General features: G+C 34.0%; 1 protein-coding gene across 1 annotated transcript; it reads left to right on the top strand.

The window, feature by feature from the left end:
- The first annotated feature begins 10,837 nt into the window (after nt 1-10,837).
- On the top strand, nt 10,838-20,060 carry LOC121976081 (protein VERNALIZATION INSENSITIVE 3-like). Its single transcript, XM_042528080.1, has 4 exons — nt 10,838-11,272; nt 12,043-12,721; nt 18,129-18,436; nt 18,518-20,060. The coding sequence occupies exons 1-4, from the start codon at nt 11,254-11,256 to the stop codon at nt 19,735-19,737; spliced, it is 2,226 nt and encodes a 741-aa protein (XP_042384014.1). The 5' UTR covers nt 10,838-11,253; the 3' UTR covers nt 19,738-20,060.
- The last annotated feature ends 565 nt before the right edge of the window (nt 20,061-20,625 follow it).

Raw genomic sequence — 20,625 nt, 5'->3', positions numbered from 1 at the left:
CACTCAACTAAAGTCAATGGATGAGAGGATGACTTCTATGGATCAGTGGAGGGCCGAGCAGGATACTCTCTTTGCCAGTATGCGACAGATCATGACAAATTTCGCTCGCACCCAGATGCCACATGGTCCTGAGTCACAGGAGACTCAAGATCCATCAGATTGTGGTGATTAGCATGTTTCGAGGTTTGTTCAACTACTATTTAAATCTTTATTTGTCATACAAGTTACATGCAAAATATATTTGATTGTTTTATTCTACTTTGCTCATTTCTAAATATTACATTATTATATGTTTCAGGCATCAGGGTATACATATTCAGTACGATCATCATCATCATCTTCTTTCTATCTAGGTATTTATTTTTTAAATGTAATATTCATTATACATATATGTAATATTTTGAATTATACATCGATATCAATCTCATCATAATTTATTATATTTTACTTTTTGCAGGATTTTACATTCGTAGTTACGTGTTTTGGATTATATGTTATCATGGTATGAATTTCTATATATTTGAGCACGGAAATGCTTTGTCTATATTATATTTGATTCTATATGTTTTTATATGTATAGAATGTGTTGTTTCTATATGTTTTTATTTATATGTCGTGTTTGTTTCTATATTATAGATTGTGTTATAAGTTTGTTTGTATCTATATATGGTTTGTTAGATATGTAAATTGTGATTGTGTTAGTTTATTTGTAAACTATGGTTATATCTGTGGTTGTATCTATGATTGTATGATTGGTTTTGTATGGATATATAATTTGTATACATGTTTGAATGGGAAAACAAATAGGGGTTGTCAGTTATTTTTTATTTTCCTGACGGATTACCGACGGAATCTAAATTCCGTCGATATTTCTATTCCGAATATACCGACGGAAACACCATTTCCGTCGGTAGTTTACGATAAGGTTTTTCCAGGGCATTTTACGATACACGTTGTTCCAGTCCCCTGTTCCAACGGAATTTATATTTTCGTCGGAAAACATGACGCCAGCTGTCTAACAGTGTTTACCGACGAAAATATAATTCCGTCGGTAAGTTACATACGGAAACTATATTTTCGTCGGGAAAATAGGTTCCGGCGCATATTCTCGCAACAAATTGATTTCCGTCGGAAATCTGTTGGTAAGGGCCTTTAGCGACGGAATACCGACGGTTATTTCCGTCGGTAACCCTGGAATTTTTTGTAGTGAATAATTATTAAATTATTAATCTTTAATTAAATTATTTTAGATTTAATTAAATTAGTTAGGATTGATTAAGATAGATTTTGTATTAAATGATTGAGTAAATTAATATTAATAACTATTAAAATTTAGATTAATTAATTAATTAATTAATTAGGATTTAATTTAATCTAAGTCTAATTTACATTGTCTTTAAGTTTTAATTGAAGTTTAATTAATTTAGGATTTAATTAAAGTTTTTAAAAGGGTTTTTAAAATATTTTTTTAAAGATTTTTTTAAATAATTTTAAAAAAAATTAATTGATTTTTTAAAAGGGGTTTTTAAATAATTTTAAAAATATTTTTGAACGAATTTTTTATTTTTAAAAATAATTTTTATTTAATTTTAATTTATTTTTAATTTAATTTGGTTTACCTTAATCATCTCACTCGGTCTAGTTGTTCAACCAAAGTATCTTATAGTTTTGTATGATGAATTAGTTAAGTTTTAAAGATGATTTGACTTTGTGTTAGATTTAGATTTAACCGTTATTTAATTAAATGCATATTTCAGAAATTAGCTTCCAGACAGTGGCAAGACACAAGGACCTTCTTGGGTATCGGAGCAACGACCACTTTTTAAGACAAAGTCTTTTAATGAAATTATATATTTAATTAACTTACTGAAAACCCCTAGTCTAATTAGTCTAGAACATGGCAAGGTAACTTCAATTACTTTCACTTAGCTAAGTAGACCAAAAAGGTACATCTTACCTCATTTGACTCCCTAGACCAAGCTTCCTTAACGCACTATCATCTCGCCCCATCCTGATACTAGGTTGAAAAAGAGTCAACTTATCTTTTTAATTTAGTCCTAAATACCCAACCGGGTAGTTTATCTTTTTGAGGTTCCAACTAACTTAGTGTCTCCCTTTGAATCATAAAATTTTTGTTTATTATTTACATAATGAATTTCACTTTTTAGTATATAGTATTGATTCAGTCCTACTTGCTTAGTCAAATAAGCTTTCGAACTTAAGCTTTAGTTAGTTTCTTATTTTGAGTTATTAATGAAATAAAGGTTTTATTTATTGATCTGGATTTGTATCCAATTCCAAATCTGTTGTAAATAACCCTTTGTGATCTAAGTATCATATATAGGCATTTGGATCTAATTATGAATTTTTCTAATAATTCTTTTAAATTTTCAACTTCATCCTTCAAGCTAGATTTTTCTTCCTCGTGTGTTGCAACTTGAGATGAATTTCTAAATTGAACTGGTTCAGTTGTTTAATTTAAGTTTAGTTGTTCCTGAAGGTATTGCTTTTCCTCATCGGAACCTTTGAAAACAAATATAGATCTGTGTCTCGATTCGCTTTTGGACTCACCTTCTTCATCTGGTTCACTGTCCGATTTAGTTTCGGTAGCCATCAGCATGAGGTAGTTCTGCTTTGGTTCATCATTGTCTGATTCGGAGATGACTAGTCTCAAGTGGCTTGCAGAGCCTTCTTCTTCTTTGGTTTCTTAGACTGGTCTTGATTTGGACACTCATGCTTGTAGTGTCCTTTCTTGTTGTAACCATAACATGTGATGTTTGCTTTGTTGGAAGTAGACTTGACCATTTTCTGCAAGTCTTTCTTGGAGAAGTCCTTTTTCCTAGTGAATATCTTCCTTTCCAAGTTCACTAGGAGTTCTTCTTGGTCTGAGTCTAAGTCAAACTCAATCTCTAGTTCATGTTGGGTTCTGGTCTTTACTTCTTTTGAGGAACTTGCAAGAAGAGCAATACTTTTCTCGATCTTTTTAGAGTTAGTTTGTTCATGCAGTTTGTCTAATTTTAACTTAGATAAATTTTTCAAAACTTTATAGTCATCTACTATCAATGCCCACAGTGCATTTCGAGAAAATGAGTTTAGGGCGTACCTTATGATATCTCAATTCTCTATCTGGCGGTCGATCATGTGGAGTCCATTGAGGATGTCTTTGATCCTCGCATGTAATTGGTTCATCATCTCTCCATCCTATATTTTAATATTAATTATTTAAGAGGAGGTCACATTTCATTACCTTAGCACCATTTGTTCCTTCATGTAGTTTGACAAATTTGTCCCATAACTTTTTTACATTCTCGTGTGGGTTGATGTGGTTCAATTCTTCCTTTATAAGTTCGCACTGGATTGTGTTCATTGCCTTCGAGTCAACTTACGCTTTCTTCTTCATTTCAGGATTCCACTTTTCCTGTCAAAGTGGAATTCTGGTGTTGTCATCGATCGGGGACGTATATCCTCTTCGGATGTTGAACCATTGGTCGATGTCGGTCTTTAGGTACACTTTCATCCACTTCTTCCAATATGGGAAGTCATCTCCATTGAAGAGCGAGGGGTGAGCGGTGTTGTATCCTTCGATTTGAGTCATCAAGAAAAAGACTCTTCCACACAAAAAGAAGCTACGAGAAAAAAATCCCTAGAGTAGGTCTTGGATTAGTAGTGTGGAAGATAATAAACATAAAGAATTATTCAAATGGTGTTGCACCAATTTTGAGAAAAATAATATTTTTTACTCAAAAATGATATATATTTTGATTTTTAAAAAAAATTAAAAATGAGACAAAACCCCCCCGCTTGATTAGTGATTGCACTAATTCAGAGCAACTTGCTCTGATGCCACTTATTAGGACCAAAAGAATTCAAATATCTCCATAATGGTATGGTATTGTCCACTTTGGATCTAAGTCCTCATGATTTTATTTTGGGCTTTACCTAAAATGCCTCATACCAATGGAGATATCTTTCCCTTATAAGTCTGTGATCTTTTCCATGTGTTTTCAATGTAGGACTTTGTTTGCGACCATTACTACCCAACACCCTATACCATCAGAATCACCTCAAGTTGCTACTCTAATCTCAGAAGTCTCACTAGTCGAAGGTAATATGCTTTCTAGCTTTGGATCCTTAGATAATACAAGTCCATCATCAAAATCACTATGTTAACCTACTTCCTCATCATAATTAACAAGTGATTCAGATGAGAATACTCCTTCTTGCATGCTTCCCTTAAGTGACATATATGCATGTTGCTCGCCAATGACAACTCGACATCCCCTTCCATGAGCTCTAGTGGTATCTTCAATGATAATTCCAGTTAGCCTCATTGACTATCCCCCCATGCGAAAAAAAACTTCTAGTGGTCTCTTTAAAATCTATTAAACCAACTTGATTTACACAAGCGAACAATAATCCAAATTGGCGTAGTGCAATGACTACAGAATTTAATGCACTTCTTCGCAATGGAACATGGATCCTAGTTTCATGCACTCCCTCCATGAATATTGTGGGCTTTAAATGAGTATTCCATCTTAAGCGTCGAGCTGATGGTTCTCTTGAATGACACAAAACTTGACTTGTAGCCAAAGGATTTAGTCAATAACCAAGTATTGACTTAATGATACTTTTAGCTTAATAATCAAAATTACATCCATCAAACTATTGTTATCAATAACTATTAGTTCTAATTGGCATGTATGGCAATTATACATTTCAAATGTATTTCTGTATGGTCATCTTGAGGAAACTATATTTATGGAGGAACCACCTAGATTCATTCATCCATAATTTCTATCTCGTGTTTATCAACTCAAGAAATCATTATATGGTCTTCGACAATCTCTTCGTGCATGGTTTCATCGATATCTAATTGATTACAAGCTCAAGGATTTTCTGGATCAAAGATTGGCTAGTCTCTCTTCCATAAATATAATGATAGATTTATGATATTTTTTTCTTATTTATGTGGATGACATCCTAATAACCACCAACGATTACAAGGGTATCACAACTTTATTAAGTCTTCTCAATCAGGGATTTCCTATTCGGAATTTGGGTAATGCTCTTTTTTTTTTCTTGGTATTGAATTTATTCCGCATAAGGAAGGCTATCTCTTCTCTCAAAGTAACTACATTATCGAGCTTCTTTAAAGAGATAAAATGGATGGAGCACATCCAGTCTCTACACCAATTGTTATAAACAACTTCTTTGCAAACTTCAACCTCTCCTATAATGACTAATCCACAGATTTATCGAAGCATTGTTCACTAAAAAAAACGTAGTTTACCGACTGAATTACTGACGAAAGTACATTTCTGTCAAGATTCCCTAATGAAAATTGGGTTTTCATCAGGAAAGTATGGCTAAAATAAAAAATTGGAGTATTACCAACAAAATCAATTACCGACGGAAGTACATTTCCGTTGGGATTCCCCCATGGAAATTAGATTTTCGTTGGGAAAGCACGACTAAAATAAAAAAATTGGAGTATTACTGACGGAATCAAGATTCCTTTGGTAATTCCCACTTATTATCAACAAAATCATGCGATTCCTTAGGTAATACATTAGATTACCGATAGAATCAGGATTATGTCGGAAATTCCAAAAATAATTAGGGCATGAACCTGTGCCCTTCTCCTCCTCCTGCATGTTTCTAGTCTTCGGTGATTTCTCCTCTCCCGTGATCTTCGGGTAAGTTCTCTCCTTCCCCATTCTTTTCTCTCCTTCGCAATCTCCGTCGGCCGCCAGGCCCGGGCAGGTGTCTTTGCCAGCTGCTAGCATGTAGATGGCGGCTTTGCTGGCCGCCAGCACACGGTTGATGGATTTGTCGGCCGCCAGCACGCTGCTAGTGGCTTTTTCGGCATGCCAAGCGCTTGCAAGCCGCCAGCCTTGTACTGCAGCTTTGTTGACCGGAAACATGAGGCTGGCGACTGTGCCGACCGGCGGTATAAGGTCGATGGTTGTGCCAGCCGCCAACAAGCAGCCAACGACTTTGCCAGTTGTTAGCGGCGGCAGCTTGTAGCGTAGCTAGCTGTCAGCTTGCAGTCGGCTACTTGGTCGGTCGCTAGCCAGCAGCGCAACTAGTTGCAAGCTTAGCAGGCCAATATTTTCATCTCGCCCTATTGCAAGCTCGCGACTATAAGCTCGGTTCGACGCATACTCTTTTGTTAAGTTTGTTTGTGATTAAATTTCACTAAATTTTTTTTTGTTGTAGTATACTGCGTTTGCTGCTCTTCTCTTGTAAGGCCACTCTTCTCCAATATTGGAGTCTTACAATATATCACTATCACACGCCCTAATATTATCTTTGCAGTAAATTGTGCTTGTTAGTTCATGCATGCTCCCATTGAATAAAATTGGGAAGGTGTGAAAAGAATACTTCACTATCTCAAAGGTACTATTCTACATGGTCTTCTTTTATATCGCTATTCGTCTCGAGATTTACATGACTATAGCGATGCAGATTGGGCAAGCTCTCTTGAAGACAAACGCTCTACTAGTGAATATGCAATATTTCTTGGACGCAATATTATCTCATGAAATTCAAAAAAGTAATCTACGATATCTTATTCAAGCACTGAGGCAGAATATAAAGTTATAGAAAATACAACATTTGAAATTATTGAGCTTCAATCACTTCTTTCTGAACTTCATCTTGCATCAAATATCACACCAAAAATTTGGTATGATAATATTGGAGCAACATATTTCACAACAAATCCAATCTTTCATAATTGAATAAAATATATAGAAATTGATTTTCATTTTATTCGAGAGGGTGTGTCATCGCAATAATTGTCGGTTTCTTATATTTCTATATAGAATTAAATTATCAATATCTTTACTAAACCACTATCCATATAATATTTCAATAGACTGACAAATAAATTCAAAATTAGAGACCTCCTCATGAGTTTGTCATGGGTAAAAGCGAATTAGTCAATTAAGAGGATTATTCAAGACGATCTAAGTCAAGACACAATAATTATAATTATTTAATTAATCTTTTATTAATGTGTCAATTGACTGAGGACTATAATCATCAATAAATCGCATCATTTGATGAACCTCAAATACTACAGGAGTTTATTTTTCTTACCTCTCAGTGCGATTGCTTTTCTAATAGCATCTACTTCAATAGTAGACGCTAGCAGGTTAGGCTATTTGATGATCACTTAGAATAATCGTCGTAGTTGTGCTCTACGACTTACCATCATACCAAAGCCCTAGTGCAAGTTGTACATAATGTACTTGTGTAATTGGATTTCGCCAATAGTTTTGTTTAATTTTGAAGGAAATAGTCCGAAGATCAATTCGAGAAATCGGAAAAAATTCTAGATTAGTGAAATACTTGTTAATCGGGTCGAGAGCATGAAAGAAGCTGACCAATGTGGTGGTTGCTGGAGAATTTTGGTGGTTGGTCCAAGAACCAGTTGCTAGAACATGTGGATGCCCTCATATTCCCAGAGCAGTTTGTGTAGCTCACATTAGAGTTCCTTTGTAATCCTTCAAGGAACATATTCCTCTGGTGGTCCATAAGCATTCGCGCGCAATACTCGGAATGAATAATTGATGGTTAGTGGGTGGCGAATAGTCAGACTAAGAGTTTTGTTATAGAAACCCAAACATATTGAAATAATTAGTACGAAAAATCCAATTTATGTGGTGTGTGAAAATTGATCAAAGTGTGAAGAGGAAGCAATACAAGAGAGTTAATTTAATGTGGTTCAACATTGATAGACTAAAATCCACTAGACAGCTTAACAACACAAGCAATTCTAGATCCCTTAAAAAATGTTCTAAGACAAACAAATGCTTCTAGATCCCCTCTAGAAGAAGAATATAAGCATTAATATAAGAGAACGATTCATGACTAATCTCATCTCTGAAGGTTAAAATAAGGCACAAGTAAGAAGAGAGCTTGAGATTGAAGGTGGAAGCCTTATAATCAAACAAGCAAGTCATTTGGGTTCGAAGTGTTAATATATGGAGAAGTTCAATAATTTTTTTATAATTGGATATTCAATTCTCGTGAGTTGACTAATTTCGGGATAGATGGTTTGGTTTTACATTCTGCCCACCAAATAAACTAAAAAAGTAAAATAATTTCTTATGTGACCACTCAATATTATCAGTAGTTTAATCATCATAGATATACTCAGTGTGAAAATAAAATCCTGATTGTTTAAGAAAACATCCTATCTATTATCGTCATACCAATAGTAAGTCTGGACAAATAGAGAAGTTAAATAAAAGTCACAAGAAATCTTGATATAAAATGTCAAGAGTATTGGATGTTTTTAAATTATATTAATTTAAAATTGGTTGAGATATATTATTATTATTAAAAATATATATACACATGATTTTGATATGTTATGCGCCCCCATGCACATCCACGTGCATGTCTGAAAGCAATTATTCACGTGACAAAGTTCATTGTTGACCTGCTATCTATGTGTGCCCTCTCAGGCACACAAGTAGCGCGCAAAGCGGGCCTGCTATATTTCTTATGGTGTTCACAATATATTTTTTTTGCTTTATTTTTTTTTTTTTTTGAGCTGTAGTTTAGAATTTAGTTTTTAATGTTTAGAGTTATAATATTACACCTAAAGAAAATTAAAAACATTAGGAATGATAATGTGTGGGATAGGGACGAGTTTGTCATCCTCTCCCTTGAATTATATCCCTCTTTCATCCTCGTCCTATCTCCGATTATGTTTAATCAGGAAATTTCTATCCTCGATTCCATGGAGATTAAATCCCCATCTTCACTTTTCATCCCGACAATAAATCTAAAAGAATAGTCGTCATCTTCATTTCTCATCTAACGTTTATAGAACTAATAGGGAAATTCTCATCCCCGTCTCCATCCCCATCTCTCATCGTGTTATATCAAGATGGAATCGGGGATGAGAATGGCATCACTATACCCCCACCCTCATTCAAATGTGGGAATTTGAAAAGTCTTTAAATCCAAATCGATATTTTTAAATACTTTCCAAACTAGTCTTCATTTCTGATTGTTCCCACTAGTCCTAAACCTATAGAAAAAACTATCATCCTATTCATGATAGACGATTACCGTCGGTGACCCTTTATAAGTCGAGACATCTCGATCACTTTCTAGGGCACAAATTATTTTTTCCCACGTTCAAATTTAGCGTCAACATGCGTGCAAGCAAATGAAGCTAAGCTTTCCGCCAATGTGACACTTTTATATTATCAACAATTAAAGGTCAAACATTTTCTTTTCAACGATGAGGGTCAACAAGATATTTCTCTAACTCCGTTCTCCTCACGTACCAATGTATCATAAATAAATAGCCTTTTGCACGTGGTTGGTTTACCTCGTTCACTTCCAGAAAGCATAACCTCAAATCCCATTTTACTTTCTAAATAATGAATATTAAGCCCAAAAGTATATTTGAAAAAAATTATTAATCTATTTTTTATGATAATAAAAAAATGTCTTTTGCTTCAACTATTTGAGAAATTAAAAAAAAACACCTTTATTATTATTTTCATCAAAGAATATTTTTTTAAAAAAAAAACTAAAATTATATTAATATTTTTTTTATCCTAAAAATATCTGTATTCCAACCATTATAATCACTATATATATATATATATATTTATATTTACCATCTGGCAAGATTAATTGATGATTTATCATCATAAGTAATTTGAATTTGAAGTTCTCAAATGTAATACACCCTACATGAGATTTAAGGAGTGAATTGATAGATCTTCCACTAAACACTTCTTAGATGCATTGGATGATTTATCGTTATTTTTGAGTATTTATGAATATCAACTTCTGTTTTAATTTTTTAGCTTTTATTCAAAAATTGAAACTAAGAATTTGATATTTTTTTATTACTTCAGTTTTATTATTTATGGTATAAAATTAAAAATTAATATTTATATCTTTAATAAATTTATCATTTTACATAATTGTCACCACATTTTTTACCTTAATAAATTTATCATTTTATAATTATCACTACACTTATATTTACTTTTTAAATAATATTTTATACTCTTATATAATTTATATTTTTAGAATTTTTTATACATATTTTTTGTGTATTTATATAAACTTTGTCATTTTTTTATTAAAAAATTAATTTTAATACCATATTTAAAATATAATAATAATTTTATAAATAAATAGAGTATCAAAATTATATTTAGACAATTAAAAAGTATTAATTTATATAATTTAAAGATATTATTGTCATTTAATTAAAAATTAAGTTTCAAATAATTATTCATCAAATACTTCAACTTTAACTATTAACTTTTGATTTCTATTTTAAAATACTTTATACTTTAATTTTCCAATAATTTTAAAATAATCTCTATAAAAATTACTTTTAAATAAATAAAAATTATTCTAAACGCTGGATCCAGTACCCAGAGAGTCCAGTCCAAGAGTATTTTATATAATACAGGGTATAATAGTTTTTCGGTAGATTTAACCACTACAATAAAAAATATATATATATTAAAATATTGTTTAAAGGTGATTTTATTTTATTAAAAACTGTCCTTTCATCAAATGCTAATAAAGGCTACTGTTAATTTTTTTACCATAAATATTTCGCTGCCTGTTTGCTCGTTCAAAAATAATTAAATTATATACATTTTTAAAATAGGAAAATCCTGAACTCGGTGAAATTTCAACTTTCCAATAAGGTCCACCTATTATTGTACTTGTTTTCTGATTGAAGGAATTGCATCACTTGATCGCCGGGTAGGTAGGGTGTGAAAGTGCAAAAAGAAGGAAATTATGGTGTTTCCTGATTTAATAGAGGCCTTTAATCAATGGACGCGCAACGACGGGGAGAAGAGGAAGAGACTAATTCTCTTAATAATTTTTGGATTCATTTGGTTGGCCGCGGACCCAAATCCTTGCGCGCGACCTCGTTGATCGCCGTCGATCGATCCATCCATCCGCCTCCTGGCGAAGTAGGAATCTGAACGCGAGGAGGAAGAGGCAGATTTTGGAAACTCCTGTCCGGCCGCTGATTCCTTTCTCGGTTTCCGGATCGCTCCTCTGTCTTTTTCTGTCTCTCTCTCTCAGTTGGGATGTAGTGTAACCGTAAAGCATTCAAAAATTCAGAGTTTTTGATGAAATTACTGCTGTCCTTCGTTTTGGATGGACCTGAGGCCTCGAAGGTGGCCGCAAATAGTGAGTTTTGAGGAGGCAATGTGAAAGGAAGAGGAGCCGAAGCCGTTCGCCATGGATCCGCCTTTTTCTGGTAGATTTATCGCCTTTTTCTTCCATTTTTTTTTTTTCTTTCCCATTCTTTTCCTGTCTTTTATCTTGGCAATTGACATGTCGGGAGCACATGATCTGTTCGTTGCTGTGGATTTAGAACGGATCGCATTCGTGGTTTCTTTCTGCACAATTACTGGTTTCAGTGGCTTCCTCTTTTTAGTGTGGTTTTACTAGTTATTGGTTTAATAAAGTCGGGAAAGTCGAAGGGCTTAGTGGTTTTCTTCGAGTTCAGCATAAAAAATATCGGACTTTGATGGGATTTTAGGCGGTTTTCTCAGTGCGTGGATATCGTTGCTTCGTTGCATTTTGTGGGGCTTCTCCAGGTATCTCAGTTTGGGTAGCTGCAAATCATCTTCAAAATATCAATATTTCAAAAATATAAAAATATGAAAGCAGAAGTCCCATTCTTGGGTTGTTTTCATCTTTCTTTCATCATCAAAAAACCCTTGTAGTAATTGTATTTTCTTGATTTCTATGTACTCTGGTGATTAGCGGAGCGTTGTGTCCTCCACCCTTGCCCCAAGCCAAATAATGGTTTGCCATACGGAAATTTCAATTATCGTGAGATAAAAGCATTTACTAGCAGAAATGTATAATGTGGTTTTGTTCATGATTATTTTTTTTCTTTTCTGATTTATAGTTTCTTTATCATCTTAAATTTCTTCTCTTTAGGTGATCATATTACAGACATCATTTCTGATTTATCTAACCAAACTATGCCTAACCTTGTTTAGCGTCTCCACCCTGCAGGTTTTGTGCTTGACCCATCCAAATGCAGCAAATTGAGCATTGAGGAGAAGAGAGAGCTTGTTCGTGAATTATCAAAATGGCCAGAGAGTGCTCCTGAGAAGCTACAGACATGGACCCGTCATGACATTTCAGAAATCCTGTGTGCTGAGTTAGGAAAGGAGAGAAAGTATACTAGCTTAACTAAACAGAAGATGATAGACTACCTTCTTCGAGTAGTTTCTGAAACGAAATCTGGAGAAAATGCAAACAGAAGGGATTCATTGCAGGTGCCATCTACACCAAATCCTCAAACCACAGCTAAGAGACAAAGGAAGAGCGAAAATCCATCACGGTTACCAATTGTCACAAATTACCCCCAGATACATGATGTAGAAGAAGCTCTAGACAATCTAAGATGTTGTCAGAATTCTGCCTGCAGAGCTACTCTTAAAATGGAAGATTCATTCTGCAAGCGTTGCTCATGTTGTATATGTCACAAGTATGATGACAACAAGGACCCTAGTATTTGGCTGTTTTGTGGCTCTGAGACTCCTGCTCAGGGTGAATTTTGTGGCATGTCTTGTCATCTTGAGTGTGCCCTTAAGCATGAAAGAGCTGGTATGATGAATAGTGAGAAGTGCAAAAAGTTGGATGGGAGTTATTACTGTGTTCACTGCGGAAAATCTAATGACTTGCTTGGGTAATTCTTAATCACACTGTTTAATAGTTTCTTTAATTGTTCATCTTTACCAATACCTATTTAATTTCTGTGTAAACATTCTGAGTTATATCAGTGCTTAAACAAAATGTGACCGTATTATTAGCTGGTATTTTAGTGTTAGGGTGTGACCTAAAGGTCACGACTTCAAATCCTGTAAACATTCTCTTGCGAAAAGCAGGGTAAGATTGTGTACAATAGATCCTTTCCTGGGACCCTCATGGAGGGAGATTCGTGCACCGGCTGCCCTTTTATTTTAGTGTTAGAGCTCATGATTATATAATTTTCTTATAAGTTTGTTTGACATGAAATTTCTATTCACTCGGAGGTTGATTCATCTGATGTATTTGTTGCACTGTCTTTTCTTTTAGTATTAAACCAAATGTTTTGACAAATAACTAGTACTCATTTGCACAAAACAAAGAAAAAAAAAGAGAAATTAGTACTCAAGAAACAGTATCCTTTAATTATCTTCCAACTTGTATAGTTAATGATCCTCCAAACTTGTAATTTTTTATTTTTATTTTTATAGTTATACATTCATGAACTTGCAGATGGTAAATCCATCCAAGTATCTTGTGTGTAAATCCATATTCAGTGTGTTCTCTTTTGTTGTGTTGAAGGTTTTAAATTCTAGATCACACAGTTTCCTCTATGTGCATATGATAAATGATGAATCTCACCTACTGATAACCCTTCAACATGGATACACATGTTAACTTCCATATTCTACATGCATATTTTTATCCTCCTTATCAAGTTCTAAAAAAATGGTAACCAATATGATACCCTTTGATGCAATCCAGTTGCTCGTTTCTCTATCTGAGGTGGTCGAATAAGTTAAAAGTATATACCTATTTATTTCCCTATCTGTGGTTGTCGAATAAGTTAAAAGTATATACCTTTGTCAATCCTTTCTTCTAAAGAGGCTGGCTGACATTTATCTACTGGGCCTATTGGGTTATGATTTATGAAACATCTATTGAGTATTTATCTAGAGGATTTTGATAAATATATCATGGCTTGCTTATGGTGACTCTCCATCAAAGGATAGACTAGTTTTTGAGAATAACATAAACAATGTGGAACTAATAGATGCAGTTTAGTGATATGTTAGGATGCTGGTTGGAACTATTAGATATAGTTAAGTTAGGTTAGCATGATAAACTGCATCATCAATATATATATGCCTCAACTATTTTGAGGTTGGCTACATCAATCTTATCCTCCACTAAGCTCTATAAAAGGCTATATCACTAATAATATTCAAATTATATCAGTTTTTACTACATTGATTAATACATTTTTTTGGTCTCCCTCTATCTTTTAAATCTCTCACACTTAGATTTGACTCTTCTGCCACTCCCTTTGGCATTCTAATCTTTCTGAATATTTGTTACATGTATCAGAGGATTGAAAATGTAATGAAGAAAAAGGTTCTGGTTTTACCTAGTTCAAAAGGATATTCAGGGAGGTCGAAATGTGAAGAAAAAGATTTTTGTATATCTAATTCCAATTGATATTAAAAGAGGTCAAAATGTTATGAGGAAAGAGGTTTTTTTGTGTATCTAATTCAAAGGGATATCGCAGGAGGTCAAATTATAATTAGGAAAGAGATTTTTGTTTTTCTAACTCCAAATGATATTAAGAGAGGTCAAAATGTCATGAGGAAAGAGTTTTTTTTGTCTGTTTGGTTGTTTGTTTGTTTGTTTATCTAATTCAAAGGGACAGAGGTCAAATTGTAACGAGGAAAGAAATTTCTAGTTTATCTAATTCAAAGGGAGCCATTAGGTTTTGGATTCCAGACTATAGGCACCTAGTTGTAATCTATCCAGATAAAGAGCAGACCTCCAACAATTTAAAATGGTTATTTAAGATAAGTGACCAATATTGTTGGCATTTGGCAACAACTGTAAGAAAATGATAAAAGATATTGATTTGTAAAAGTAAAATTTATATATGAATTTATTTTGTCGGATGAGTTTATTTGGAGTAGGTACTAGATTCTAATGACAGGAGCAAGGAGTAGATGGAAGATTTATTATGACTGTGATGTAGGCATTCAGATGGTAACTTGAGATCTGACGTTTGCGTCTCACAAACCAGCTAGGAATCAACCCCAGACTTATCTGTGGCAACACCCCTTCATAAACCATCTACGCCAACCCGTGGGGACAAAATCTAACAATCTTGATTTGCTAGGTTAATTTTATATATGCTGATAAAGGTATTGTCTTGAAAAACCATATTTATGAGGATGAAAGGAATATGTAAATAGGCACAAGATGAGCTCAGAGTGCCATAGGAATTGAAGAGTGCAAGCTGTTGGGGTTGATGGAAAAGTTTTATGGTGAATGTATGCGGTCTTCTCAAGTTTGATTTGAAACATGCACATTCTAGACAGAAATTCGTAGAGTGGCTCATATCTGAATCTGCAAAATGATTGGTGGGAGAAGTCCTCTTATGCTTTGAGATGACTTTCAAATTGGCATTGACCTATAATAATCTTAAATGAATCAAATTTACCCTATCACCTCGAATGAAATAGATTATCATTGATACAATTTATCTTAATGTACTCAACTTTCGGAAAACTATGATATTAACCAACTAGTGAAAACTCAGTGAGATCAGCCATGACCTGGTAAGCATGCTATTATCATCTTCTTGCTAAGATGAATAAGCAAATTTTAAGTGGTTGCTGTTATAAACTTAAGTTGCTTATTCAAGAAAATACACAGTAAGGGACAAAGGGGATTCAACGTAGAATGGACTTCTATTGAATTCAAATGGAAAACAGTTTTTATTTTGTTACTTGGTAGAGCATAAATGAAGAGAAATGGACTCCAAATACTTTTTGATAGTATATCTAAGAGTAAAAACAATCTGATCTGTCATGGAAGAACCAATAAGATTATAGCTGTTGGATCAGAGACTTTTAACTAGGCTACCTAGTCAATGAGCTGTTAGATACAAGTGTTCTAGCTAAATGAACCTTTCAAGATTTGCAAGGGTAGTATACTGTAAATATTCTGAAGGTTGGCATCTATGTGTGCCTAAGCTGTGCTCCGAATTGATATGGTAGGTGAACCAAAGGCGAAGGCCATCTACCTCCAAAATTAGTTGGGCAAAGGGACACCTGGATTATAAAAAAAGGGTACCGTAGAAAGATGTGTGGTTGCAGTGCCATTTCCTAGATTATACAACAACAACCAAGTTGGGATATGTGGACAACACCCTGAGTCTGAAGCATTCCACCAGGTTCTATGTGCCAGGGTCAGTGAATTTTCTGAACTTCCTATCTAGTTTCTTAAATTTTCGGACCCTCCAACTCTCCCTCAGACTTGGGCTCTTTGGTGTAGCTAACTTCATAAAATGAACTTGTGCTTCTAAGCAAAGTCAATGATCTACTTGAGTTCCATATCAGTAAAGTGAGTAAATATTGTTTTGTATATTTTGGGTTTATCATTGAAAGAATCATAGAGGGACTCAATTTACCATGGACTAAGATGTTAGGGTTGAATTAATCTTTATTTGTAATGATTCAAATAAAGAGTTTTGTATACCATGTTCATTGGAGGTAAATCAAGTTTTTAGGAATTGGCTATTTTTATGTAATGCTTACAAAATGATAAAAAAACATGTTTTATCTCAATAGTATTTTTGTCCTCTCTTTTGTTCTCTTCTAAGAGCATCATTCTTCTCTTCTATGAAAGTATTCAATATCACCATTCTCTTATTCTCTAGAGAATACCTGAGATTATGCTCTCAACCCCAAAAATGTCTGTCATATTCAACTTTGGATTTGATTATGTTGATCTTGATTTGTAAAACAAACCATCTCATGTATATATTTCATTGGGCGTATTCAAGATCATTCTCACTAGAGAGTACCTGAGATTATGCTCAACCCCAAAAATGTCTCATCTTCAACTTTGGATTTGATTTTGTTGATCCGTAAAACAAACCATCTCATGTATATATTTCATTGGGCGAATATAGAAATCTTTTAGTGTAGTGGGGAGAAATCCTGCTGGATTGCATAACTTGTTCGAATTAATTTTCTCTCTATTTGTTCGATCTAGTGTAAAAATCTGTTTTGTGTGTTTCTTATTCCTCAAAGCACGTAGGAGGGTTATCAACTTTGCTTGATTGTTGACCAATAAGAGAAGTTTTGATCTCTAACAAGTAACAATAATTTCTCTTGAAACACTTAAAACGGGTATGCTTTTTCCTATAATACAAACAAATTGCATGACTACTTGGTGCAATTGGGGGCCTAAGGATGCTTGATCTTGAAATTCATGAAATATATTGGTTAAATGTTTGTGTACCATTCTGAATTCTTGTATGCCCGCCGTGCCGACCGAAACGAATAGTATTTACCGTTTCGGTATGAGACCGACACTAACATCGTGAGGTTGTTAAGGCTGTTGCAACCTCTCCGCAGCCCTCCTCGGAGGCGCAGAGGTTGTCACGGCCCTGGAGGGCCTTCCAGGGTCGTGGTTGTCACAATTTTTTTTTGGGGTCAAGGTTTTCTTAAAAATATGTATTTTTTAATTATAAATAAATGTTAATTATATATAATAGTTATAATTATTATTACTAATAGTTCTCAAATATTAAAAATCATTTAAATTTTTAAAATATTTTTAAAAATTAATAAAATATTTTATAAAATAATTAATTTTTTAATATATATTGAAAATTGAATGTAAATTTAAAATAATCTAAATATTTTTCAAAATATAATTCTTAAACATTTCAAATAAATTTTAAAAAATTAGAAGTTTATAAATACATTAAAAAATAATTTAAGACCTTCAATTAATTTTATAATTATCTTTGATATTTTCAAATTATTTTATAATTTTATATTTAGTTTTGAATTTTGAAATTTAATTATTTTTAAAAATAAATTTTATAAAAATTTAATAGGCATTATCTTATGAGAAAATATTGAAATATGAACTTAACACTTCAAAATATGACATCAATAGTGAGCATATTTAATAAAACTAATATACATTTATATTTAAAAATTAAAATAAGTACCAAAACTGTATCGGTGCGACATGATACAGTACCAAACCATATCATTTTGATCCGTGATCGAAACTCCAGTATGGCTTGGAATTTTAAACCATGATGCCCTACTCTTGTAAATTAGTGTGGACAACTTAAACATTTAGCATCTAATTTTTCTAGTGGAACCTCTCTTTATATCCATTGGTTTGACTCACACTATTGTTCTGCAGTCACAGTTTAGACACTATTATGGACAGAGGGGAACAACTTCAGATATGAAAATGTCTTGGGTTCACACTGAAACATATCACAATAGTGTGTTTATACTAGCTGTATAATTTTACTTTTTGCAATTGTGCAGATGCTTGAAGAAGCAGCTAGTGATTGCAAAATACGCACGTCGTGTTGACATACTGTGTTACAGGATTTCTCTTAGTCATAAACTTCTCAGCTCAACAGAAAAATATCTGAATTTGCATGAGATAGTTGACCAAGCACGGAAGAAATTGGAGTCTGAGATTGGACCAATTGATGATTTAGCAAATATGGCACGTGGAATTGTCAACCGACTTTCAGTAGGTGCTGAAGTTCAAAAACTATGTGCCAGTGCAGTAAACTTACTTGATTCCATGCACTTTGATACCCAATCAGCTCATTCTCAAGTTCATGGTAAGCTTCAAGTTTTTTGAGCATTATGCCTGCTATTTGGTTCTCCCACTAATTGTTTCCTTGAATGCTTGTTGTGTGCAGAAATGGTTTCGGTATCCCCTAGCATCATACGATTTGAACAAATATCACCCATATCCCTTACTGTGGTTTTTGATATAGAAAATGACTCACCTCTAACTCAAGAACTAGTTGGTTTTAATTTGTGGCTAAGACTAGCTGACACCCTAGAATACCCCGAGGAACCATCGTTTTCTCTGTGTAATCCAAAGAGGAGATTGTTGATAACAGAACTAGCTCCAAATACAGAATATATGTTTAAGGTAGTAGCTTTTAGCATTACGAATGACTTGGGCACATGGGAAGCTGGAGTAAAAACTGAAGGACATTCGCTGGACAACTCTGTCGTCTTAGCGCTGGAGACAGCTATTTCAAAACCAAATTGCCGGAGCCCAAAAGCAACAAGTAGTGGCTTGTCAAATCCATCTGAGGGAGATGAATCTAATACTAATGGTACAACATGTGCCGACTTGAATAAGTTGCCAGAAATGGATTATGAAGATTTTGAGAAGCCTGAGATTGTTGAGACAGAAAGATCATCGGACCATGATGGAAATGATAACCAACAGATGACTGAATGCAAAGGCATTATTTCTGCAGCAGAAGCCATTGAACCAGAGACAGCACCTGGGCACTCGGAGTCTGCCATAGATGAGGAACCAAACTCGACTATACGCACAGGCTCCACTAACTCCATGGAGAATAACCAGGCATCTGACGTCCCAAAATCAGAGAATGAATCCAACAATCCGGTTGCCAATGCCATCATGATCGTACCATTTGGAAAATTGGACTCCACTCTCCCTTCTACACTCTGCAGAGTGGAAACTGGACCAGATGGCTCTGGGAGGTGCAGTAAAGGGAAATCTAAGGTGGACATATTTGAGAATGGCTCGACGAAGCCGGACAAAGAGCCAGGGAGTTCATCAAAGAAAAGAAAATTTGATGCTGTAAATCTTAAAGATAGCTGTTCACTGGAAGGGACCTATGAGTACTGCGTGAAGGTGATTAGATGGCTGGAATGTGAAGGGCATATCGAAACAAACTTCCGTGTAAAATTCTTGACGTGGCTCAGCTTGCGGGCAACCCCCCAGGAGAGAAGAGTTGTTAGTGTATACGTTGATACTCTGATTGAAGATCTTCCAAGCCTTGCAGGTCAATTGGTGGACACCTTTTCGGAGGCAATCTACAGCAAGAGACCGCCGCCAATGCCAAATGGTTTCTGCATGAAGCTTTGGCATTGAGTAACAGAGTCCATTCTTCCTGATTCTGAGATAGTGATTTAGATGCAAATTGTTGCATTAATTCTTCAGCATATACTGATTCATGGATCAGCCAGTGGAGGCCAATCCACACTGTTGCTCATTGAAAAATACACCTTTTTTTTAATGTATTTACTAGTTACCGTTGACAGACTTTTCTTCTTTTTCGTCGTTATGACATTATGTGACACTGATCTTTATTTTAAGAAGCTCAAGGATCCATATTTATCTGTCGAAACAATCAGAAACAATGTCGTGTTTAATTAGACAGGCACATGGCCAAGCAATGGATTCATCTTTCAAAATGATTTTCTGGCATGCCTTATTATCATTTAAGTCGACTGCTTGATATCATTTAGACTTGCCTTGCTAATGTGATGTAGTAATAAAATACTTAATAAGATATAAAAGAATCAAATTTAAATTTCAAAGTGAGATAATATTTTGAAGGTTAACTTTTATGTTTGCATAAGTTGTGTTCAAATTTATCCGTTAAACAGACTAAAGGAAGATTGATTAACTCCAAAATTAATTAGGCAAAATCCATACATTTGAATTATTAATAATAAATAAATTATAGGTGATTTGTCCATGAGAGTACAAAACTAGTCCTAGAGACCTATAGTATCTAAATGTGGTCTTTGTTGTACGAGTAATTTGGATCAAAATATTTAATGGGTCTTCACTTCTTAAATTTGGTAATATGTAAGTATAAATAAGCTTCTAAAAGACTTAGATTGTAAATTTGATATTGATTTGTAATTCTAATAGTATATTGGCTATTGAGTAGTTTTGATCAAAAGTTGATCAAACACGAAATATACAAATAGCATAAATCCTAGAGAGCTCAACAGCTCATTTGGGACGTTA

This window comes from Zingiber officinale, chromosome 4B, assembly GCF_018446385.1.
Source record: "Zingiber officinale cultivar Zhangliang chromosome 4B, Zo_v1.1, whole genome shotgun sequence".
NCBI lineage: Eukaryota > Viridiplantae > Streptophyta > Magnoliopsida > Zingiberales > Zingiberaceae > Zingiber > Zingiber officinale.
The sequence above is the reverse complement of the archived record's forward strand: the minus strand, read 5'-3'. Positions and strand labels throughout refer to the sequence as shown.

Bases quoted from the DNA above. Each gene is read 5' to 3' on its own strand.
- LOC121976081 (XM_042528080.1), top strand. The intron at 12,722-18,128 runs GTAATTCTTAAT...GCAATTGTGCAG, and splicing joins AAATCTAATGACTTGCTTGG to ATGCTTGAAGAAGCAGCTAG. The intron at 18,437-18,517 runs GTAAGCTTCAAG...TGTTGTGTGCAG, and splicing joins AGCTCATTCTCAAGTTCATG to AAATGGTTTCGGTATCCCCT.